Raw genomic sequence first — 25,235 nt, 5'->3', positions numbered from 1 at the left:
TGATGTAAGACAGACCTGTTCTTGGTTTGGCTCCTGGTGGAGAAGCTGTTTGGATGCATTTTAGCCAATACAAATATTGTGACACCTGCAATGGCAGTGTTTAAGAAGCTTCATGTTAACCCAAAAGGATCTCACAGAACACAGGATCATGTTACATGTAGTCCATTTTATTGAATTCAAGCTCAAACAAAGTTGTAAAAGGACAAATACTGTATGTAGGAAGGTACTGCACAGCCCCGAAGTACCTGGAAACAATTGTAGGCTAAATAATTATATCAAATAGTGCCTGTAAACAATAATAGCCATTCATATATACAGTATATGGATGGATGATGTAGACAAAGTTAAAATCATGATCAGTAATACAGCATTATCTCGACATCACTATGTAACAAATATTGTAATATCATTATGTATTATGTATATTTCCCAAAGTAGAGTAAAAACTTCTCTTAATACATTTGAGTCCAATGAAAATCAGAAAAAAATCCCAATTTCCACAAAATGTATTTTATAAGACTGTAAGATGTCCTGCTGTGACAGACTTTAGCATTAAATATGTAAAATCATTGAAATGTTTTTCTTACAACTTTATTTCTTTTAGGAAATAAACTTTATATTAAATACAATTAAGAATGCTAATGAATCAGACACTCAGATAAATACATGACCTAAAACATTAGGTGAGGTAACGCTTGTAGTGTAGTTTAAACATTTCAGCCCTGAGTTGAACTTCGTTTTGTTTTTCATTCAGTCTCAACTGTCAGTCTCTTTCTTGAGCGTCTTGATTTCTGCACATGGAGGCGAGCGGATGCTGACAGCTTCTTCAGCGTGTGCGAGGAGCTTCACAGAGGACGCGCCGAGTGACACAGATTCGTCTGCACAGGTGAGATCAGGACGCTCTTCATCCTCCTGACTGGAGCTGCCGTCGTCTTCTCGCTGCTGATGCTCTGGTTTGGCGTCTGGAGGCAGGTTTGGTGCAGAAGGGTGTACTGCTGTGGTGCCGGAGCTTCCTGATTGGCTGGTTGACATCGACTGTCAGCTACCTTAGGAAGAGTCCCTGAAACTGAAAACAAATAATGAAGATTTACGATACATATTATTAAAGACGGTAGCTAATGAGATGTTGATGATAATTTAATAATAAGAAATATCATCAACATACAGTATGTAATGTTATTTTTAGCTTATCACAACTTTATGTCACTGTAACGACTTTTGCGGTCTTAATAAAGGGCTAACTTACTTTGTTGACTGAAACACCACATGCTCTCCATCTCGTCCTGTCCTCAGTCGTCCTGATCTGGTCGGGAGTGGGCATTTCTTCTTCGTCCTCATGGAAACCCAGGTGTACTGTGGGAACGTTGAGTCTCAGTTGGCAGTTACAGCCAGCTGCACCTGAGTAAAAACATACAACAGTATGAGTGAGTAAGATTAAGAATCACTGAATTACTAATAACAAGACTCTTTTGATAATGTTATTAATGATTTCCATACCTGTGTCCCGTAAAGTCACCTTAACCTCTGTAAATAAAAAGAAGAAATCAAAGTACAAAAGAGTGAGTGTGATATAAAATGAATAAACAGGTGTATCATATGTAAGTTAGCATACATTACCTCCTGTGTCTTTATATAACAGACTGCTGTAGGTCACTTTCTTTCCAAGTCAGAATCTCGCATCCTGCATTTATCTTTTCCCCACATGATGTGATCATGATGTGGCAGCAGCTCAGGTGGCAGAGCAGGTCCTCCATTCATTTTTTTATCCCTGGCTCCTTCTATCAGCATGAAGCCCACTGAACCTCAGGCCAGCACGGCACATGTCGGAGCCACTTGAGATATTTCCGTCAAATACCTCAACTGGCTCCTATCAACACATAGGAGCAGCGGTAAAGATGTAATCAGACCTGGATCAGGAAGAGGGATCCCCTCTTAAAACCAGGCCTAAATATATCTCCTATATTTATAATGATATTACTGTCACAGCACATGTAGAACTGGAGAAGTGACTTAGGTAGGTCTAGGGGAAGTCATTAACACTAAGCCGTGTGGCTACGCCAGCTCCTAACAGGCCCCAACATATACTGAGTCCCATCAGATGCTGACTCCTAAGAAGGATGAAGGGTGAGTTGGACTCGTCCCCCGCAGTGTCGCCTCACTCCTCTTACGTCACCAACTGCACACTGACGGCTCACAGCTCGGCGTTTCACTACTCTGCAGCACGCCGACTTTCTTGTGCTTTCTTTCCTTCCTCCTTCTTTCGCTCTTTATCTCTTTTCCCCCTTCGTCTTTAGCCCTGACAGGCTCGTATTAACTAAAACCCGCCTTCTTGACATTCGGCAACCAATCAATAGCACAAATAACTACCATGTGACCGTGACATTATTTTATATACTAATTATAATATTACATATACTATATACAAATTATAGTAAATCATTTATATATATTATATTGTATATAATGGCATTGATAATAGCATTATATTATATTCTATTATATTTAAGGCGTTAGATGCCAAGACTATCTGGGGCTTTGCCAGCTCTGCTAGACGCAAACAGCAGCCCTCAAGGCTACAAAGTGAGAATCCAGCCACCAGATACAGATAGGCCCTGGTGCAAGTCGCTACCTAGAGCATCGCCAGCCCTGCCAGATGCAAAGGCCAGCCCTCAAGGCTACAAAGAAAAATCCAGCCACGAGATCCGACTGTTTCCAGATGGATTGTCAGTCCTGCTGCATACAGGGCTGACACAGGGTTCACAAACCTTCTTAAACATCAAATTTAAGGACTTTTCAAGGACTTTCCAGGCCCAATTCCCTCAAATTCAGGGACCCAACATGGTATAAATTGGCATGGATCAAGGTTAATTACTGTTACAACGCTGAGAATTTTTATTATGAGAACTCGCAGGCTTTACAGAGAGAGGCTTGAATGTGTGAAACTGTGCTGTGTTAAAGTGACGTGACTTTAAGTAGAAAAACTTTCAATGACCCACTGTCATTACACCACGTCGGGCTCTTAGCGATCACCTCCCAGTATCTCCTCCCAGTATCTCTCCCTGCTCCTCTTTGTGGAGGAGCTGAGGCCAGACGTTGAGGCAGTCGGCTCTTCAGGGCTTTCCTCCTCTCTGAGGCTTTCCTCGCAGCTCCTCCTCTTCACAGGATCCTGCTCCTCGTCGCTCTCCTCCCTGCTCCTCTTTGTGGAGGAGCCGAGGCCAGACGTTGAGGCAGTCGGCTCTTCAGGGCTTTCCTCCTCTCTGAGGCTTTCCTCGCAGCTCCTCCTCTTCACAGGATCCTGCTCCTCGTCGCTCTCCTCCCTGCTCCTCTTTGTGGAGGAGCCGAGGCCAGACGTTGAGGCAGTCGGCTCTTCAGAGCAACTCCAGAGGCAACTCCAGGACTCAGATGAAAGCGACGGTAGATCCTCGAAGCGAAGAGGTCTGACGCTGTCATCATCAGTTTCATACTCATCATCATCCTCTTCATCACCATCCTCTTCGTCGCTGGTCCAGTCAGAAGATTCAGACCTGTCAGAACTGTCATCTGTGTCCTCGTCGTCGGCTTCTTCGCCACTCTCATTCCCGAGCTCATCCTCGTCATCAGGGGGGCGTGCAGGAATGTCCTCAGCTTCATCATCACTAAAGACAGCCTCGTCCTCAGGTTCGTCATCATCATCCTCAAGAATAACAACAGTCTCCACTTCCTCTTCATCAGAGGAGATGTAGATGGGGATAGTGTTGCCTTCATTGTCGTCGTCGGTAATCCCGATCAGCTCAGGGATCCCTTCAGCTGCAGGACGTTCAACGATGTAGGAGACACCTGCAGGAAGAAGTTAAAGCATAAGGAAACGTAAGTACTTTTCATTACTATTGATTCATTTTTCAAAAGAAAAGATCATTCAGACCCTCCCATAGTTGGGCTGGCCATCGGGAGCACTGTGAGAAATCCCAGTGGATTAATATATATATAAACACGCATAAGGTACCCTTTGGCGTTAGTAGGAGAAGCCTTCAGAAACGATTGTTGGGCCTTGCCTAGCCTCATACTGTGTGAGGCCTACCTGGAAAGGCCAAAGCCTTCACTGAGAGGCTTGACTGAGAAACAAAGAACAGACAATAGGAAGGCACCAAGCCGACACAGCCGTTAATTCACACCTGAACATGAAACTGAGACGAGATCTCAGTTGAATCTAAACAACGGACTCCTATTGGAGGAGACGCGTGAGACGCGCATGAACCCTCTGCGCACAGCTATGACGACACCAACTCTATAAAGCCTGGCGCTTCACACTGCCTGTCGCCATTTCCACAGTAACCCGTTTACTAAAGGAGGCGCATCACGTCTCTCTCCACGGTATCCCTCTCCCTCTATTGCCCCCCCCCCCCCCACACACACACACACATCTTATATGCTTGCTCATTGTTGCATTCTTATTGTGTTTAAACTAGACGATAGTGGTTGTTGGTTGTTGTTATTGATTGTTAATCAGTGCTAAGGTTACATAAACGCTATTAAGGCTTTTAAAGAGCAGTTGCCTGTGGTTATTGTGTGTACGATAACAGCTGTTTGCGACGGTCAGTGCTCAGACCTTCACTGTCCCCCTTTTAATGTAAGATAGAACCTTAAATATCTTATTAATATATTTTTAGGTGGACAGCCACCTTTGAGACTGTTTTTCACATTTGGTTATTGGTCCCTGATCCCAGGGTGGTGCCCCGTAATTATTAATCCATATTAATAATTTTGATAATATTAATAATTGTATTAATGCTCATAAATATCTTTGATATTTCTGCTAATAACCAAACCTGCCCTACCTGAATCCCAACACGATGTAACGTCACTTAAAAGTGTGGTTAGGTTTAGGGAAAAAAACACTTGGTTAGGCAGTAGGAAGTCACGTGACAAAAGTCACTTGAGTCACGTAACTTAAAACTTTAAAGTCAACGTTAACTTTTGGTTTCACACGGGACATGAACCCTGGTCTCCTGGGTTTGTTTGACCCATCCAACCACCCCACCTCCTCCTTAAGAGGACATTGTCGCTCTTTACATTACATCACCTTATTTCATAAAGGCTTTCTGGCAGCCCTGTGCGTGTAATACAGATGCTAAAGGGCACCTTGTGCATGTTTATATGACGCCGACGGGCGTGACAAAATGTCGGTATTTGACGCCCTGGGATGAGAACAGGCTGGTTCAACTGTTGTAGACCATTTTTTTGCACAAGGATTTAATGAAGGAACAAAACCTACAAAAATGATAAATGTTGGTTGTGTATTTCTTAAACTGCTGTAATGTCCAACTGGAATTTATATTATACTGGTGGTTGGCTATATAACTATTATACAAAATTCTAATGTATATAGTAACATTATATACTTAATATATTAATGTTATAATAACATTATACTATTATATTAACATTATACTCTTTATTCAATGTACTTTACACTAATTTATACTAGTTTCTCATCCAGGTTGTGAATAGTGCATCTGCAGTGGTCAGATGTTGATTTAGCCAGAGCCAGGATGCCATTGTGCCAATATGTGCTCCTTCTAGCCAGCCTCCTCCTAAGAGCAACACGTTCCCCTTGTTCTATATTACATCTATTTTACTAAAGTTCTCATTATAAATATTGGTCACTAATAGTTGTTTACATAAACAGTGGGTTGGTTGTGTATTATTATGTATTGTATGGACTGCTCTGGGTGTGGCCGAGCACAGCATGTTGTAATTTCTGTAAATTGTCTATTTATTACCAAAGCAGTTATCAGTAATCCAGTTAAGATGGAAACACATATGAATGTGTTGCGTTGGCTGTCGATTTAAGTGGTGCTCCTAATTTTTGTGCTGGTGCTCCTGAACCCTTCACACAACACACAACAAGTCACCACATCCCCTCTAAACAAAGCCTTCCCACACAGATGAAACAGGTTGGGAGGATTTTCAGCTCTGTGACAAAAGTCGGTAGTGAGACGCGCGTGCAGTGCGCCACTGATTACACTCCTCTGGCATGTGATATGAAAAAGCCTCTTCTTCCCAAGCGCCAGCATACAATACAAAAGTCCAGACCCACATGCTCAAAACTAATTTTCCTCCGGGAAACTTAATACTCAATATCACAGGACAGTTTTACTGTAGCACCACGATCTTTTACCATAACTGATACTGTATAACATGAATCACAAAAAGGATATATATATATATATATATATATATATATATATTCTGTTGCTTGTTCACCTTTAAATTCAACAAGTTATCTTCATTGTCGTACTTAAAAAACTTTCAAAGTTTTTATGGCGGTACATTCATGAATTAGCAGAAGAATTCAGCAGTCTTACCCGCATGATGACTGTCCGGGTCAGGCTGGTGTTCCTCCTTGACTGCTCCTCTGTTAACGGACATTTCTCCAACAGTTTGTGTTCCCTCCTCTTCTCTCAGTTATCCACTGGTTTAGTTCTCCGTTTTCCAGAGGCTCTCCGGAGCTTCAGAGAAGAGTTCAGCTTTCCAGCGCTCAGGTGTTGCAGCAGGTCAACTCCAAGTGCAGAGTGCGACAGCGGGCAGGCCTGCAGACCTCACGCGGCCTCGGTCGCGCGTCACCGTTCTGTTCCATGACTTACAGAGCACGCGCATGTGTGGGCCCAACTGATGAGAGAGATTGTCCGATCTTTATTTCTACAGTTGATTTGTTTTCATGTAGCTTTGTATGACTTCCAGTTGCTTCAAATGTACAGGAGCCCCAAAGCAATGCTAATTTATATTGTGCGCACGAGGCCATAACTTTTAATACTGCAGCAGCTGATGCGTCCACACAGCATGGCCGCTGCGGTCCACGCCACCGTGAGCACAGTTAGAAGTTAAAACTCCGACTGAACCATGTGAACATAGTTTGCATGGAGATGTAGTGTTTATGAGCATTGGTTGTGTATGTTGCGAACACAAAAGAATCAAGAGAAGTGTGTGAAGTCAGTAAATGGTACAGGCCTAACTAACACAGTGATGCACTTTGATGCACAGAAAATCTACATGCAGCTATTTTTGTCAAAGTGTCAAATTACATTCATAAATGGCATTTTATTCTAGTCTGCAAATATGCAAATCATGTTTACATATTCCACACTGACTTCTGGTTAATATTTTTCAATATATCTCACTACATCTCTCTTTCTTTCTCCCTTTCCTCTCAACCTTTCCAATTGTCCTTATGTGATAATGAGATGGGCGTATGTCTAAGACAAAGATTGGTGCACACCTCTGCTCTTGCCAGTGAAACTCTGTTGAACTATTTTCTCACTGCACTGCTGTGTTTATTGTGTATGTAAGGTTGTGTATAAGGAAGCAGAAAGCATTCAAAGCCATCCCATCTGGTCTAACTGCTCCTTCAATATTCAATGTGAACACAGCCGTCAGAGATATGTAAGTGTTATTTATTGGTTATGATGCTGTTGTGAGCCTATAGTCATCATATTTCAAACCTGCAGAATTCTAATAAATGCATTTTACAAGTGCTTTTCTATTGGCAAAATTATAAATCTTGAATGCAACTATTCACATCAAAGGTTAGTCACAGTACATCCAATCTATTAATTATTGTGGTAAATAAACACATATAAGAACATTATCTAACATTATCTTGTGCCAGTGTTTGGGCAGAGTTGTGTTGTCCACCACCATCACCACTGAGGCTTCTCCTAACCCCCATTCCCTCACCCCAAATTCCCAAATCCTGACTAGCAAGCCAAACTCAAGACAATCAAAGCAAAGCAATGAGGCCAAATTCTATTGTGCTTTTTTAAAACGATCAAGCCAACTCTCTGAGGCTTTCGTAGTTTTTTATATGTTTGTCTGAAGCATGTGTGGATTTTGGTTGTGGGTTGTCGAGGCGACAGTGAAAGTGCTGGATCAAAGAAGCTGCTCTGATCACATCAAAAGTATCCGAAACAATGACAACGGACTGTCAACGAGTCACAACAGGAGCGGCCAATCAGCTGACTAATGATCACACACTTCCTCTGAGGTAAAAGGCAACTGTGACAATACTTCATTTGAAATCAGATTGGATTTTACGATGATTCCTCTGGTTATTTTTTCACATTAAAGTGAGAATAATATGAATTTGTGAATTTTCAGGCCTTAATGAAAAAAACTGCTGGGGTTTTATATCAGCTGTGTCCAAAAAAGCCTGCAATGGAGTCAGTATTTAATAAGCTTCATGTTAACCCAACATCACTGAGGGTAACACAGTTTAGACGTTGTCCATTTTTTAAAGTGAATTCAACACCAAACCATGTTGTAAATAGTACAACCACTAGAGAACCAGACCCTGCTGTGGTTTCAGCTCCACCGCCTCACCTCGCCTAATGAAGCTCCTGCCAATCAGTGCAGAGCAGGATCACCTGACCATCAACCAGCATGAGGCCATCATGAATTGGCAAATAAAACATGAATGTTGTTGTTATAGCACCACCATGAGGCCAGTTGATGTAGTTCTTGTTGTCTAATAGTGGGGGAGTTTTTTTAACCTGAGAATTATAATAATAATAATAATAATAATGATGATGATGATGATAATGATGATCTGAAGGATTCCAGTGCTGGAACCCAACATGAGATTCATAGCATTTATTGTAGTGTGACAGTTGAAAGCCTTAGAGCTGATCTAAGTAATGCCACATATTCAAAAAGGGACAGTCTGAGCTTCATCAGGCGGCTGCACGCACAGCTTCTATTGTGACATTTTCCTAACTCTTAGTAATGTAGTATACATACTGTATGTAGCATAAGCATTTCCAGAGAAAATATGTCCTCAAATGTGCTCAGAAAAATCATTATATACTCTCATATTTATATTGTCCTACTTGTTCATTTATTTTCAGTCAGTGTACATAGAGCAAAGGGCTTGGCAGAATGCAAAGAGGTGAAATTAACTTGTCTCAGGAAAATGGCATTTAGAAAAACATTAGTGCTTTATTGCCCATGGACACACTGACTGATGTAATGTAATGGCAACATGATGAAATTTGCCCCAAATCCCCCAGAAAGCTGCTATGTGCTGAAAGTTTGGCCTTGAGGCTGAAGTCTGGACATACTCCAAATGATTTAATCCATTAATTAAATGAGCATATCAGTGTGTGTGTTTGTGTGTGTGTATGTGTATGCAGAGGTGGGTGTGTGTTCATATGTATGCATGCTTGCAGGCGTAATCATGCCCTTTTACAGGTTGTTTCCCTATTGAATGCAACATTTATGAACCTGTTCTTCTTTACCTGTTATTCCTTTCGTAACCACATGAGGGAGACATTGTCTACTGCTGATTTTTGAGCAGTGGACTCAGATGGAGCTGTTGTCACTGTGTCTAGTTGCGAAAACAATGCTGAACTGGTGCTCCTAATTTTAAACTCACCTTTATGGATATAATCTTACAGGAAATATGGATTTGCATTCTTCATGTTCACCAATGACTTTAACAGAGACTTGAAAACTAGAGCGAAAAGGTTTTTACAGAGAATTTGTCGTCGTCTACTCAAGCTGGTTTCCAGGATAAGACAATATGATGATTGTCAGCAAGTGTCAGCAATCACACTGATGTATTTGCAAGTCAAATTAGCACAGCTCTCTGTGTTTTTCTTGTTGTCAGTAAAACCCCAACCATCTGGTCCATCTGACAGCCTGAAGCAAACTCAGTACAGACCATTGGGAGGTGTGTGTTCGCTTAATTTCTCCAGTGCAAAAATGTCGATCTTAACTAATGTTTTATCTCACTATAGTTATATTAAAGAGGTACTGCACACTTAAACATATTGTTTGAGCTGTAAACTAAATTATATGACTGTACTGTGATGAAACACATCAATGCTGGTGTTAATATTTCATTCTTACCAATTTTAGGAAAATCTGCATTTTATGGGTTGAAAATGGCGGCATCTACTGATTTAAATCACCCTGAACCTTGCAGTGCTGACTTAGCATCGACTGTTTGGGGCTAATTTACGTCATGACATATATATATATATATATATATATATATATATACAAATAAAAGTGTTAACACCCTCTAATCAGAGGGGGCTGCCCACCTCCCCTGCCTTTGAGTGGGAGTCTGTGAAACAGCGCTCATTTTCAAATATATGCAGATCGAGATGCATCATTCACAAGAGTTTGTGCCAGTTTTTGCTAACCCTCTACTTAGTCTTATTCAATTCTGGCGCAATGGTTCGGACTTCTGAAGGCTGCAGAAGCACCACGGGACTGCATCCTTCCCCTTGATGATGATCCCATGATAAACAGCAGGCTTACGGCTACCTACTGACGCCCCCCCACAGACACACACTCACCGGAGAGCCTCCCGGCCTCTCTGAGCCGTTAGGAACCACACAACCACGAATGTGCTTGTGACTGTCAAAGCTCCAGCGTGTTTCCAGCGCGGACACGGAGAGTCTGACAGCAGCTGCTCACGGCTGGTCGGCTGCCTGTCGCGGTGGTTTGATTTGTAGCATGATGGAAAGGAGCAGAGCCTGAACACTATAGCTCTAGGTGCTTTTATTAAACATCTGAAGTGGATCATCACTAGGCCAGAGACATTTGAACTTCCCTCCAGGCACTAAATAGAAACATAGCATGACTAGGCCAGTGCTAAAATGTTCATTATTTAATTAGTTGATCAACAGAAAATTAATCCACAAGAATTTTAATAACTGGTTAACAAATGCTGTCAAGATGTAGTTCAGGGTCAGTCATGATGTCGACTATTATTAGTCTGAGCTGACCTCTGGTGAAAGTATGGCAGAGTCCATGATTTTTGTTCACCAAAACACTTTTATAACAACTAAATATTGGGGGCAAAATGGAGCAGTTACTGACGAAAGATATTAGGTGTCTTTAGTTTAGAACGTAGGTCACCTCCTGAACTGGATCTATCAAAGGAAACCGAATACTCCGCTGAGGTAATTATTTTTTAATGAATAGTTTCAGTTTTGGAAATGATCCTATTCACGTCCTTTATGACAATGAGATGAAATGACTGACACCACTGTCATGTCTGTGCGTATGAAGCTGGAGCCAGGAGATGACTAGCCTAGCTTAGCATTAAGACTGGAAGCAAGGGTATACAGCTAGCCCGGCTCTGTACAAAGCGAAAAAATAAACCTACCAACAACTCTAAAGCTTACTAATTAACATGAATTAACAGAAAAGTAAAAATGAAAATGTTTAGGATTTTAGGGGGAGTTATATGCTGGAAAACTGGACGTAGTGACTTCCTGAAATTGTGTCATCACAGTAAGGTTTCCAGGTGTAGTACCATTGTGCCTGTAGTCTATAACCTGCGCTCACTGACCATATCAGGCAACCCGTGCTAAAGCCGAAGACGCACAGAAGTACAAACTGTTGGTCAAGAAGCAGTTACAGTATGTTGCTTCCCCTCAAATCACAAATTGCTTTTGCATTTCTGTTTGTGTATAGATTAAGATACAGTGTATTCATTAGTGAGCTTTAGAAGTGCTGGTAGGTGTATTTTCTAACTTTGGAACGAGCCAAGCTAGCTGTTTCCCCAAGCTTCCTCTCTTGAGCTAGCTAGCTAAGCTAGGCTAATCACCTCCTCGCTCCAGCTTTGCACAGATGCACGTGAGAGTGGTATAAATCATCTCCATTAACTCTCGGAAAGAAGGCTTCACTTTTCCTTTAAGAAATGGTTTTTGAATAGATAGACACACACACGCTACAACCACAAAATTGCATTCAAATCTGTACTTAAACAAAAATAAAAAAACACCCACACACAGACACATAGACACTGAGAAAGCACTGTGCACAAGAGCCCTGCTCACACACACACACACACACACACACACGGTGTGTTTTGTCCACGTCAGGCTTTGAGACCAACGTGGCTCTTCTATCATTCATTCCCTCAGAAGTGTTTTTCATCCTCTTTTTCCCTGTGGAAAACAGAATTCATGACCCGTCACCTTTTTTGCTGACTGCACAGGCCATCCGCTGCCTTGGTAAACGATTTCCCAGCTATTTTAGTTTCCTCACAAAACACTTGATGACACAAGTGGCATGAAAAGTATGCAATTCAATTTGTCAGTGGTTATTACTTTGTAGCACGGACAGTTACAGTTATGTTTTGATTACAGGCATTTTCTGTTGAGTTAGCTGTCATTGGACTGTTTTTAAGAGCAGAGAAAAAGTGTTTATTTCTTCCCTTTGGCGATGCATTAAATGTCCCCTCTTGTCTGATTAAATTTCATCTCATTGCAGGCTCACCTTTTAGCGAGGTGTCCTTTTGTGTGGCGAGAGAAAGGAGGTGAGAAACGAAGTGGGGAGAAGGTGTTACACAGACAAAGATAAAGGGAGGAAAGGAAAGGTTACCTTCAGACTGGCAGTAGACTGGAGAATTTGTGTGAATGTGAGAGAAAATATCGACTCCAGTGCTCTGATTCCTCTTATAGCTCGTGTGCATACAGTGCTGGTGTGTGTATGTGTGTGTTTTAAATAAGGCCCCGGCACTAGCCAAATAGGTTGTTTGCCCTTGAAAGAATGACACGAGTGTAGATGAGTAGGAACCTTTTCACCATGTCCTATTTCACAGGACAAATAAATGGAAAAAAAAACACACACACACACACTCGCACACACAATGACACGCTGTGCCCTGAATCTGTCAGGGCCTCGGTCCCCCTTCCTCCAGTCAGATAAGAATTTCCACAAAGGACTTGTCGCAATCTCACCATGCTTTTTTCCCCCCTTCCTGACTTATTCTTCCCATAATTCAGAGCACCCCTTAACAGCACCTAGCAACTTCTCATATGAACATAAGCAGGTTCAAATAAAATGAGCAAAACTCCTCGGAGGCTTCTCCGCTAAGCCAAATATGTCTTCTTTTCCTTCTCTCTCTCTCGCTCTCTCTCTCCCTCTTTCTCTCTGGCCCCCGTAACTTTTTCTCTTTACTTTTCTCTTTCCAACATCATTCCCCTCAGTAGGGTTGCAGCCTTTCATGTTGAAAGAAATCTAACCTCTGGTTACTAAAACACCAAACCATTAGCCATCAAATGTTAAAATAAGACACAAACAACAGCTACACATATATTTTTTTTATCTTTTTCATGTCATCCAGGCAAGGGTGAACGTGTGTGCTCTTTACAAACAATTCCCTGCTTCGTTTTCACAGTTACACACACATTCACAGTGGGATCTGCCCAGTGCAACCCCAGGTGTGTGTACTGCGGGGGTGTACTTTGCTCAAGGGCACATACATAAAAATTTCATGAGACTCTGGAGAGTTTATATCATTTCCTCGCCAAAATGTTCCCATTCAGTCCTGAGACTGGCCAAAAGAGACTGACCTCACCAGAAAAACAACAGCATTGGTCACTTGTTCAAACACTTCATGTGTGTCTATGTTTACATTACAAGCGACCTCTTGTTGCCATGCGAATAATGACATGCAGAAATAGCATGATGTTCATTGCTGCATAACCTAAAGGAAATCTACAGTTTATAACTTGGGGTTTCATTTTTGTAGCTCATCTCCATCATAAATAGTGGTCGACCGAAATGGGTTTTTCAATAGCCGATGCAGATGCACATATGTAGAGAGCAGAGGTACGATATATCATGCCGATATCATGTTGTTGTTTTTTTTTTTGTTGGCTCAGTGAAATACAGCCATAAGGGACTATATTTCTGTCCAGCCATCTGTAATTATTAAAACAAAAAATAAAAAATAGATGGTCAGTATTTGGGTTAAAAAACAAAGAAAAGTCACGTATAATATACATGGTTATCATAGCCAGTAACAAGTTGTTTTAGATGGAATTTTTTTATCAATTGAGATAGATAAATACACTGGGTTATGCTGTAGATTTCAGAACATAGAACACAGAACACGTTTTAGATTAGATTCGCTGTCATCTAGGATGGGAGACACATGTTAACATTTAGAAAAGACGATGGTGACTAAGAAAATTTAGGCAAACGTTTATAGTAGGGTGCATGAGAGTTATAGTACAGGCAGCGCCGCCGCTCCCACCACGCGCATCACGCACTGTGCGTAGGGCACCAAGTGCTGAGGGGGCACCAAAAATAGCCTAATGAAATTTTTTTTTAAATGCCGGTATTATTTCATTAGCCTATAGAAATATTAGGCACATTTTAGCCATGTATATGTAACAAAAAAGGGGGAACAAGAAAGATATTTAATAATTGCTCTAGTCTAGTCGCCCCCCCCGTGCCGGATGGTCCGTTCCGGTTGTTCGCGCGGGCGAATAATAAAGGAATTATGCTTAGGGCACCAAAATGGCTAGCAGCGGCACTGAGTACAGGGCTCAAAGCTAACTTTTTCACCACCTGCCCAAAACATAAAGCATATTTTTGTATATTTGTTAATGTTTGCCAACAAGCCAAATAGCCAATCTAAGCGATAAAACACCTAAAAAATCATAACTTTGTTCACTCACATTGCACAGCCTGCTCACGTCATCTACCAAGTGAGAAGACGTGGCAACAGTGTGATGGAGCGGAGACTATGTCCTGCAAATCCACTACCATCTCTCATCAAACACTGTGCCAAGTCAGCTTGGTGTATTGAAGCACAGACAAACAGACACACACGTGCAGAGGGAGAGAGACACGCACACATGCGCAGAAACGTTATGTTAGCTAGAAGCCCATAAAGTTCGTTCCCCAAAACGTTGTTGGCAAGTTGATAACATTAACATTAGCTTTCGAACTCCTGTTAACGCAAGCTCACTTGTTGAATTGAGGCTAGCTCTAGCCCATTACCAAATGCAACCGACTACAACTAATGTTGGGTATCGTATAACTATCAAATCGATCGCTTACGATGACAGATTGTTGACTTGAGACGAGAGGAGAGCTTCATCAGTCATGTCTTCATCCTCTGCCTCAGCTGACAGCAGGTGCTGCTGGCTTTGCCCACTTGAGAATAGGCCGCACGCAGCCCGCTCCTCAGACGCACCAGCTGTTTAGGCGTTTTTGAAGCGGCTGCGTCTGTAGCGGTGTGTCTCTGTGTGATCGGCGGGGCTCACAGTAAACAAGTTTTGATTTTAGTCTGAGACCGGATAACTGTGCCAGTAAGTTTGCTGCAGTGGGCTTCAATGAGTCTCTGGCCAAGGCGGCTCCTCTGGCTGAGGAGGGTGAAGGAGTGAGTGCCCCGATATCGTGAACACAGACATGTTTGAAGGCTACAAGATACGGTTTGTCAATGAAATACTCACATACTGTCATTCTGGTCTTTTGCCTTTTAAATCACATCTCACCCTTAATGTATTTCCTAGAATCTAAAGGGAATTATTTAGACCCAACCAAGAATATATTATGGAATATGGAAACAATATGGCAGAACAACTGCTCATAGTTTGAACAAACTGTTAACACAACACAGACAGACACACCAAATATCCATCATTCTGTCAAGTGAAGTTTTTGCATTTATAACAACACAATTAAAGAAAATGTGCGGATAACTATGTCATTTAGGTTCCTTCATCCCACTGTGGACCCGGGTCCTGTCCTACTTCCTGGTTTGCCTCTGTGCCACTAGGTTCAGGTGTACAATGTATTTCTTCATAAAGGGTTTCTTGCAGTAATTGTCTTGAAATGCTGAAATAGGATACTTTATGGGTTCTGCAGAATATCAGTGTTCATAATACCATTATCCACAAACTTTGGTTTTCAACATCTAGCATTCACACCACAAATTCTTTAATAAATTGCCTTCTCTAGATTTTCACCTACTGCTTTTACAGAAACACTTTTGATGACAAACAGTTGTATTTGGTCTGTTAATTTTTATTAAATTTGAAGAGTGATTTTGAGACTGCTTGCTTATTCCAAGGCATATTGACAATGTGATGACATCAGCTCCAAGATGAGTGTGTGCGCTGTACTTAAGATAGGAAGTTGAGGACTTCAAAAATATCGGTTCCCAAAGTGCCTCTAGCTCCACCCAAAGGATTTATGTGTTGCCTGAGGTGTTCCAGCTGTTCCTCATTGGGTTTAAATTGGTTGAGGGGAACCTGAACAGTTTCAAGCCAGTCAAAGGCAGGTTCTGCAGTCCCCTGGTCCACCACTGCAGCTGCCTCAAAGCCAACCGCCGCAGAGAGAGGGTGAGAAAGGGAGAGAAAATAAACACATTTCTATTTATGTTTTAAAAGGTATCCTCCCAAAAGACAGTAGCACAACATGATCTAGTGCATTAAAAACAAAAGAACACAAATAGCTTGAATGCAGCTACAGTGATTTGCAGAGATGGGGGACTCAAGTCACATGACTTGACTCGAGTCAGACTCGTGTAGCAAATTTGAGGACTTGCTTGACTAACACTGATAAAAGACTCGACTAGTCTACACAATCCACAGCAGAAAATAATAATCATAGTAATAGTTATCCGCAGCTGGCAACCGTAGCAAAGCGCTTGCTTTGCATTAGGGCTGCACAGTTGATCGAAATATTATCGACATCGCAACATGGCCAACTGCAATATTCAAATCGCAGAAGCTGCAATTTTTTTGATAAAGGTCAAATGTGTGACAAAACAGCATTATAGTGAAGTACTGTAGTGCTGCAGAGACGCCCTGGCCTACAAATCTTGTTCTCCAGATGAAAGAAAACATGTTTGTTTGGTACAGACCCCAACAAATGTCACATCATCATCATGATGTTAACAGTTTTTTTTAGTGAAAATGAAAATTTTGATGCAAAAATATTATCATTCCCACTAAACGTGAATCATTTCGCAATCGTTATATCTGTCAAAATAATCGCAATATGATTTTTTTTTTACCATATTGTGCAGCCCTACTTTGCATCCCTGCCTCATCAATCCCTTCAGAGCACAGAGTGCATATTTTCTCATATGAACTTCAGACAATGGAAATACTTAGTTTGGTTTAGGCGAGGGGTTGTGCCTGGAGCGTGCACTGCCGTGCATGATGAGGAGGAGGACTCATTCATAATGATGACTGATTTTGCACTGATTTCAATACCGAGTCTCCAAATGACCACAAACCACAAAACTGTGATGGAAGTGGAGAAGGGTGGTAGAAACGGAGGGCAGCCTGACGGTCGGCAGGGCAGCAGTCGGTTGGCTGCACCGAGGCTCTCTGTTCTGTTGATGACAGCAGGAGAGACGCTTCATGGAGCGCTGGGATTTTATAACTGAACTATGAGCAGGACGCACAATTTTACTTTCTCTGACTGTGTTGATATCAACACTAGGCCTACATGTATTTGGACGTATCCACAATATCAGCAAAAGAGTGGAAAGCAATATCAACAAAACAATTTTGTTAAATATGTTTTGCCCAAACCAATATGAAAGTAGTACTGATCATTTTTTAATAACATGTATTTTGCACTCAAAAAAGTATTTAAGTATTGTTATTGATAAGCACTATCAATAGTGGTATTGGTATTAATAAAATCCTAACCATACCCATCCCTAGTTGTAGAGACTAACTAACAGGTGCAGTTTTTTGACGACATGGCTTGCTATTGTACCCCTTTCTCTCGTTTTAAATCCTTCTTTCATGGTGATTTGACTTGTGACTTGCTTGACCTGTGCAATGACTTGACATGTCTTGTTTGACATTTAGCAGTGACTCGACTTGACTTGCTTGAGTCTAAACACAGTGACTTCGGACTTGCTTGAGACTTGAAGGTTAAGACTTAAGACTCGCTTGTTACTTGCACATGTGTGACTTACTCTCACCTCTGGTGATTTGTGTATTTTTCTGTACTAGGCCTACATGTTCGGCTTTTGTAGCAAAAAAGTCCTAACCACTGTTGCATTCAAGTGAATTCCCACCTCTTTATTTTTTTAAAAACAAAGCACGATATTAATCTAATCTACTGAAAATCAAAAGACAAATCTTGTCATTGTTACTAACATCCCCCCAAGGCTTGCCACTGATGACTTGCAGGCAGCTTTAATGGTGCTATTGATAACATTGATAACATCCAGCCACTAGATGACACACTCCCCTCCCCCCTTCCATTCCATTCCAGTGATTGCCAATTCGTTGCACAACCTGCATATTTCATGGTCGAGTGGAGTGAGACTCAGACTCAGTCATATCAAGAGATGAATCTTTCGTGATAGAGTAATGAATTCATTTTGCAACATATACATTAGCTATAGATTTAGGTTACTTTGTGCGGTGGTGTTTCATGTAACGTTATCTATAATAATCTTAGGATATGGCCAGTGTCAGCGCGTTCGTTTATTTGCAAAAGAAAAGTCTGGAGAGAAGCTCTTCCTTAATTTGGCATTTATTAAAGCATTAGAGGATCAAAACATATCTTGTACAAGGATTTTTTCTATTCAGAAAACCACAGTCAGCAAGCTGTTAATCTGTAGTCATCATCCTAAAAAAGAATGCTATTCTTAACATTACACAGAGTTTTAAATGAGAATGTGCAACTATCTGATAGGTTTCTGCAGAGGTGGGGAGGAGCTGTGGTTTAGACTTAGCCCTCCCTTCGGTGGTGCACAGGCTGGTCCCAGCCTCTTGGCACACGATTCCACCCTTCGTGTGGAGACAGCGCCCTAGGGGAGGAATCCTACACTTCCTCTGTTTGTAAGTTGCTAAAGTCTCTGCTTCGTTCCCCAAAACTGATACTTCTCCTCTCATGGCCATTACAATACATACTGTCCTCAGTATATCCCTGTTTCTTTGTATAAATGTAACAGCTAATCAACTTTTCCCTGCAGTCAGCAGGTCTGCAGGACAACACTTTGAATTGTTAAGCCTCATGCCCTGCGTATGTGTATGTGTGTACAAAAGTTTCAACATGGTATTAATATAATAGACAAGCAATCTTCGTTTAAGTTTTTAATTCTCACACCAGCTAACTTTAGGTAACCTTTTTTTTTCCCCCTATCATTCAATAATTATAGGGGCCATATATCGCAACACTTAACCGTAAAATTACATTTAAATCATCCTTACACTATAAGACATTAGGTAAATGTTTGCATTTTAATCCAATCAAAGAGTACAGTACAGTACATTGTAGGGATGCTATTAAAACCCACAGCGTTCCACATTAGACAGACAGCTACAGTAAAAGTTGACGTTAGCTAGCGTTGGAGTTGACCTAACATTAGTCTAAGTGTTTTCTTGCTTAAAACCAATCTCATAGTGGATTATAAAAACCAGCTGAGTGCCACATAGCAACAATTGCTACAGGGAGAAAGGATGACAGTATGATCATGTCAGTATTTTCAGATTTTTATATTAAGGTGAGTACCATAGCTGTTGAGCTCAACGCAGCTGGCTACATGGCTAGCTAGCCACAAGTACCTCAGCAAAGTGTCTCATAATAGGGCTAACGTTAGACTGCCATAAGAGATGACACTCTTAATAACAGTAATTTTTTGGGTCTAAACACAATAATGAGCAGATTTACAGTAGTTCAGAACTTTAATTTACCTTCGACATGCCACATTGGTAATATATTGGGATTCTACATCCACTCTGTTCTTAAAGAAGAGCGATCGTCTTTTCATAAGTGGACCAGTCCGCCACAGTCAAGTTGCCCTGCACAAACTTGTACTGGCCCTGGGCCATCGGTTATATCAGACCCTGGCCCACTTCTAAATCCCCTCTGATACGCATCTTCATTACATCGTTACATTGTTTGAGGGAACTATAACGTTAGGTAACTGGACGCAACCGTCACTAATGCTAACGTAGCTCCTCAGGGATTGTCTCTGTTATTTTTCCAATTTTGACAATCTAACCGGTGACAACACATTAGTTAAGGTTGTAAGGACTATGGCTGTTGGTAGTTGTTGTTTATTTTGTTTAAATATGCAGAATTGTAATTTTATGGGTTATTGTTTTTCAGACTATTAAGGTAAGATAGCTAATATGTGCTAACGTCAGTGTCCGTGTATACCACGTGATACCAACGTCGTTATACTATTGGCTCACAAGCCTTGAAGCAGGAACCAAATGTCACACAGAGATAAACAAAACATTCATTTTGGACCCGTCCAAATTTTTTAAATGATTATTCACAATCATATATATATATATATACCTCAGTAAAGTGTCTCATAATAGGGCTAACATTAGACTGCCATATTAGATGACACCCTCAATATATATTGTGTCTAACACTAGAATGAGCAGATTTACAGTAGTTGTGAATTCCATGTCCACTCCATTCTTAAAGAATAAGCAAACCAGTCTGCCACTGGTCTGGACGGACCAGTGACTAATCAATCAATTTTCCCTGCACAAACTTGTACTGGCCCCGGCCCATCGGTTATGTCGGACCCTTGCCCACTTCTAAATCTCTGATACGCATCTTCGTTATGTAGTTCTGTGAAGCAAACATTTTGCCTCAGCCTGAACACACCTCTATGGTGGATGTCCGGCTGTCTCTGGTGTGACAGCTGTTCATATCAGATCTCCTACCAACAATAAACACAACCATGACCACGGACGGTCTTTCCCTTAACCTTGACCAAGTAGTTTTAGGTACCTAAACTTAACCAAACCTTTACCACAGTGGTGGCAGATCAAAAAAATCCTCTCATGTATAATTTTTGTAACGCTCATATGGGTTGTTTTGGAAGGCCATGACAAACAACTGGTTTTACCATTTAGTGTTGGAGGACTTGTTGGACCAAAAACCTGACAAAAGCAATCTGCCTAATCCCTCTAGATATCTCAACATTTAGACACTTTGCATTACGTTAGTGTGCCGCCCATCGACACTGGCTTACCAGATAGCACTTCCTCATATGATTTCATGTTCCAGCCGCCCCACTGTTTCATAAGGGTTTAGGCTTACTGGCAGAGGACACATGAGATGAAGCACCTGAGTGTGCTGAGCTTCAGAGAGTGCTACTCTGCCCTGCAATAGATAAGACTCCGTCTCCGCCAGCCTCCTTCGCCACGCGCTCATCCCTCAGTGAAAGAGATTGAAAAGAAGATTTCCTGGAAAATTTCAAAGCAGCAAACAGGATCAACAGCTTAGACGGCTTTTTCACTTCTCAGCAACTTCCTTGTGCCTAATGTTTATGCTTTTTTTAGAAGGATGTTGCTGCTGCTGTTGTGTGTGTGTGTGTGTGTGTGTGTGTGTGTGTGTGTGTGTGTGTGTGTGTGTGTGTGTGTGTGAATGTTAGGAGGGAATTTGAGGGAATTTATTCTCCTGTGTATTGGAGTGTTAAAGATGCCAGAATGTTGTCTTTCACTTCACTGAGGATGTGCAGTAGCCACATGAAGCAGGAAAGTAAACCTCCCCTCACACACACACACACACACACACACACACACACACACAGACACGCTTGCACTGTAACTCTTGCCCTTTTACCATCACACACTTTGTGACATTCATATAAATATACCCACTCAGTACATTATTACTTTAAAAAAGGCCATTACATTAGCTCCCGCCTATGTCACTTTTATAGCCGTTGCTCGGTCGCATGAATGCAAATGAGACTGAGTATGCAGAAACACAGCAGACGCACAAAAACCAACAACCTGGAGATAAAAGCTTGTAGCTGCCACTGCCAAAGCCAGTATGCATGAGCTGCCTCTAATTCCTCAGTCGCATTATTGTTTGCTTGATGAAGTTCAAATATATATAATAGCAGTTCAGCAGTTCTGTGTTGTAGTAACGGATTGAATTGGCTTCCTAGATGTTCTATGTTTGCACCGAATGTTTTTCTGCAAGCAGCAGATTCCACATCACCGCCAGGGGCCGTAAATGGCTCAAATGGAAAAAGAAGAGGAGGAAGGAAGAGGATTGGAATACACAGAGCTGCATTTTGGCTGTCGACAGAGGACTGCAGCAGTCAGGGTCAAACAGCTAAAACAAAAAGGTCTCAGTATCAAACAGTCCAGCGTGTCCTCAACTGAATCCAAGTCCTGAAAACTGGAGCCAGGACTGGAATGGAAGAGTGTTTTGCTCATAGGGCCAAGGAACACAGACACAGAACTGACATCAAAACCCCCGTGCATTGTGTGATGTTTTTCTTAGCAGTTTTGGGCAAATTTGCACTTTGGTGGCTCTGACTAGTTTTGACTGATATCTTCGACATTTTGAATGACTTCATTTTCCAGCAGTTACTTTAAAGTATGTAAGGTGATTACAATGCACTGTACAATCCTCTGAGCTAAAATCCAGTTTTGAATTCCTCACTGTACCTTTCAGAAATTAATTTAGGCAAATATTGACTCAAGAGGACTCTGTTGAAGTGCCATCCATTCATTGTGTGATTTAGATTACCAAGACCAGTGTATTTATAGGAATAGTTCAACATTTTGGCTTATTTGCTTCCTTGCCGAATAGCCACAGCTAGCATCCAGTTAGCTTTGCTTAGCATGAACACTGTAAATGGGGAAACAGCTAGCCTGGCTCTGTACAAAGGTATCAAAAACTGCCTAGCAACACCTTACTGCAAGTTCACTAATTAGCATGTTATACATTGTTTGCTTAACTCGTACAAACCCATACCCATGGTTTTACAGGGGGTTATGTGATGGACTTCTCAGCCAGACGCAGTGACTTCCTTGTAAAGACGAAACAAACGCAATTTAACGTGTTAATCAGAGAGCTTTAGTGGTGCTGGTAGGTGGATTTTGTTACCTTTGGACAGAACCAGGGTAGCTGTTTCCCCCTGTTTCCTGTCTTTATGCTAAGCTAAGGTAACAAGCTGCTGGCTATAGGTTCATATTAAGCATCAACTGACTAAAGGCCTAATTGTTTGAGCACTGCAGTATTTCATGGGTTGATTTGAACGACAGTATGGATTAACAAGGGGTTAAACATAAAAAAACTTGACATTTCCTGTATACCATTTCCTATAAGCATTCAGAGGAGAAAGTCTGCAGCTGAGAAATGAAATCCTGCTGTTTGTTCTGCTTGTTATTTGGGTTGTGGGCTACTCCTGTGTGCTGACCTGAACTGACCTCTGGCTGTATGCGCTGTACACACTGAGCTGATGCTCTTCTTTACTGACTGTGCTTTTGGCTTCCTCCACTGGAGCTTGCTGTGAGAAGGCACCTATGCCCTGGCATGCCCAAAGCGCCAGACAGATCCATGTTGAAATTTGGAGAAGATATCCAATTGCTGCACAGTGTGTGCATGTGTGTGTGTGTGATGGTCAGACATATAGTCACGTCAAGTAAATCTGAGGTTTGACACTTTTTTCAGAGATGCCCAGACAGGTTGAAAACTTGTCATGCTGCTTGTGCCATCTGTTGATTTAGAAATTAGAAAAATTAGAAACCTAAGAATCGAGCCGTGATTACATCCAGTATCCAGGAGGATTACAACCATTTCCTCGTTTCCTACTTCATCCTGTGTCCATTCCCTCTCTCTTTCCATGTCCCTCTGTCGATTCCTCTGTCATCCTGTTTGACCTTGTATTATTCTAATTTTTCTCATTACTGAGACTTCTCGTTGCAGCTACTAACAGCAGAGCCTCGGCTGACCTTGGAGACAGTCAGATGATGATGGCTCATTTAAACACAACGGTGCTGGTCCTTGGTTGGTGTGTGTGTGTGTGTGTGTTGGTGTGTGGGTGTGGGTGTGTGTGTGTGTGTGTGTGTGTGTGTGTGTGTGTGGGGTGCTCGCTCTGGGAGCTGGTTTGTCTCCTACACAGGTAATTAATACGCTTATTAACTCCTCAGCTCATATCATAATCAAAACCATGAGGAGAAAGTGGTGGGGGTGGAATATCTTAATGAAATTCACATGGCTTTAACTTGCAGCGTTGAGCCTGATGGTAGAGGAGGGGAAAAGTGCTTAAAGTTTAGAGGTGACTGAATCACTGAATCATTTGATTGAGTGTGCTGTGTTTCTGGCAGGTATGCATGAGGGTCAATTGGGTATGGCGAAGTGTGGGCAGTTGCCATATCTTAGCCTGTAAGTGAAATCAGAGTAGATCTTGTAGTTTATATGACAGTGACGATAGGGCAGAAAATCTATTTGGAAGCCAGTCAAATGTAACTATTTGTAGTTGTCATATTTCATGCTCATCTGGTGGGGAACAGGCCAGTTTACGCAAAAAGATTGCAGGTGTAAACACAGGGTGAAATAGTAATTATTGCGTTACAAATATTGCATGGGAGTTACAGTTGACGTTGACGCATTTTAAGAAGTTAAAGTGTCAGTACAAGTTGGCACTGGAAGGGTTTGAAGTATCAGTGCTACTTAAAGTAGTTAAAGGGGCAATATGTGAGATTTAGGCAAAATCTTATCTTAAAACATAAAAAAAATGAACTAACATTATCAAAAGAACATGAAGTAACAGTGCTGACATCATGTCAAAGAAGTCTATGTATTGTGTTGCAGAGATATCAACTAAAATTAGCATTCTAACCTGCTAGCCCCGGCCCGCCCTGTGTTGTGATACCACTTGCGCCTCGAGAGGCGACATTCCTATAGTATAGCTCAGGTAGTTCCAGCTGGTTCCAGATGTGTGCGAGCGGCGGCAAGATCGCTACGTTACACAAGCTGTCTTAGCTTTTTTAGCCTAATAAATAAACAAAATAACCTCACAAAATGTCTAGAAAGGAAATATTATTACACCAATTTTCCTTATCAAAAAGAAAAATACAACCGTATACCTTCTGAATTCATGTTTCTCTCTTTCACCGAATTAAGACCAGCTTAATTGCCTTGTTAACTTATCGTAAAACACATTTCATTCAAACTCACAGTAACAAAATAAAACTCACCAAAACCGTCTTGGTTAGTCTTTAAACTGTTTCAACAATAGCCAACTCTGGTTCGGTCGAAATAAATCCTTAATCCATCCCGTTAGATGTGAAAAATATTCTGGGTACAGGCTGTAGCTGCCTCTCTGATGCCCGACCTCCCTCTCCCTCTGACACCTCTCCTGTCCTTGCCTGAATGCACTGTGTCTTCGTCATCCCTGGAGTCCTGGTCAGAGCTGCTGTAAATCACCTCTGTATTGTATTCCCTGTCGTCAAACTGGCCTCCATCGGTCTCTGAGGCTGTGTTTGGTCCCGGTCTGGCTGTGTTCACTGGGCCTGGAACTGATCCTGGTCCGTTGCCCACTCGCCCGACTCTGGTTCTAGTGCTTAGTCACCTAATAGCATCGTAACTAAGTTAGCTGCACAGCTACCGGAGTTAACTAGTTTATGGCAGCTAACAGCAGTTATGACCTGATATGTGACATGCTGCCCCTTGTGGATTTGACAGGTGGAGAGTAGTCT

General features: G+C 41.7%; 1 protein-coding gene and 1 long non-coding RNA gene across 2 annotated transcripts; both read right to left on the bottom strand.

Annotated features, from left to right (window-relative positions):
* Positions 1 to 436: 436 nt before the first annotated feature.
* On the bottom strand, positions 437 to 2,369 carry LOC122864217. The gene is made up of 4 exons (XR_006375170.1): positions 1,618 to 2,369; positions 1,498 to 1,524; positions 1,247 to 1,398; positions 437 to 1,066 (listed from the first exon to the last, which is right to left on the bottom strand). It is a non-coding gene; the product is annotated as an uncharacterized LOC122864217 (long non-coding RNA).
* Positions 2,370 to 2,526: 157 nt separating this feature from the next.
* LOC122864216 (acidic leucine-rich nuclear phosphoprotein 32-related protein 1-like) lies at positions 2,527 to 7,019 on the bottom strand. Its single transcript, XM_044171452.1, has 2 exons — positions 6,345 to 7,019; positions 2,527 to 3,816 (listed from the first exon to the last, which is right to left on the bottom strand). The coding sequence occupies exons 1-2, from the start codon at positions 6,406 to 6,408 to the stop codon at positions 3,020 to 3,022; spliced, it is 861 nt and encodes a 286-aa protein (XP_044027387.1). The 5' UTR covers positions 6,409 to 7,019; the 3' UTR covers positions 2,527 to 3,019.
* Positions 7,020 to 25,235: the final 18,216 nt, after the last annotated feature.

Source organism: Siniperca chuatsi, linkage group LG17, assembly GCF_020085105.1.
Source record: "Siniperca chuatsi isolate FFG_IHB_CAS linkage group LG17, ASM2008510v1, whole genome shotgun sequence".
Taxonomy (NCBI): Eukaryota; Metazoa; Chordata; class Actinopteri; order Centrarchiformes; family Sinipercidae; genus Siniperca; species Siniperca chuatsi.
The sequence above is the reverse complement of the archived record's forward strand: the minus strand, read 5'-3'. Positions and strand labels throughout refer to the sequence as shown.

What these genes read in the sequence shown, in the direction of transcription:
- LOC122864216 (XM_044171452.1), bottom strand. Translation starts at nt 6,408, where the DNA reads ATGTCCGTTAACAGAGGAGCAGTCAAGGAGGAACACCAGCCTGACCCG. An exon ending in CCCGGACAGTCATCATGCGG is followed by an intron (nt 3,817 to 6,344) that starts GTAAGACTGCTG and finishes TTCTTCCTGCAG; the next exon opens with GTGTCTCCTACATCGTTGAA.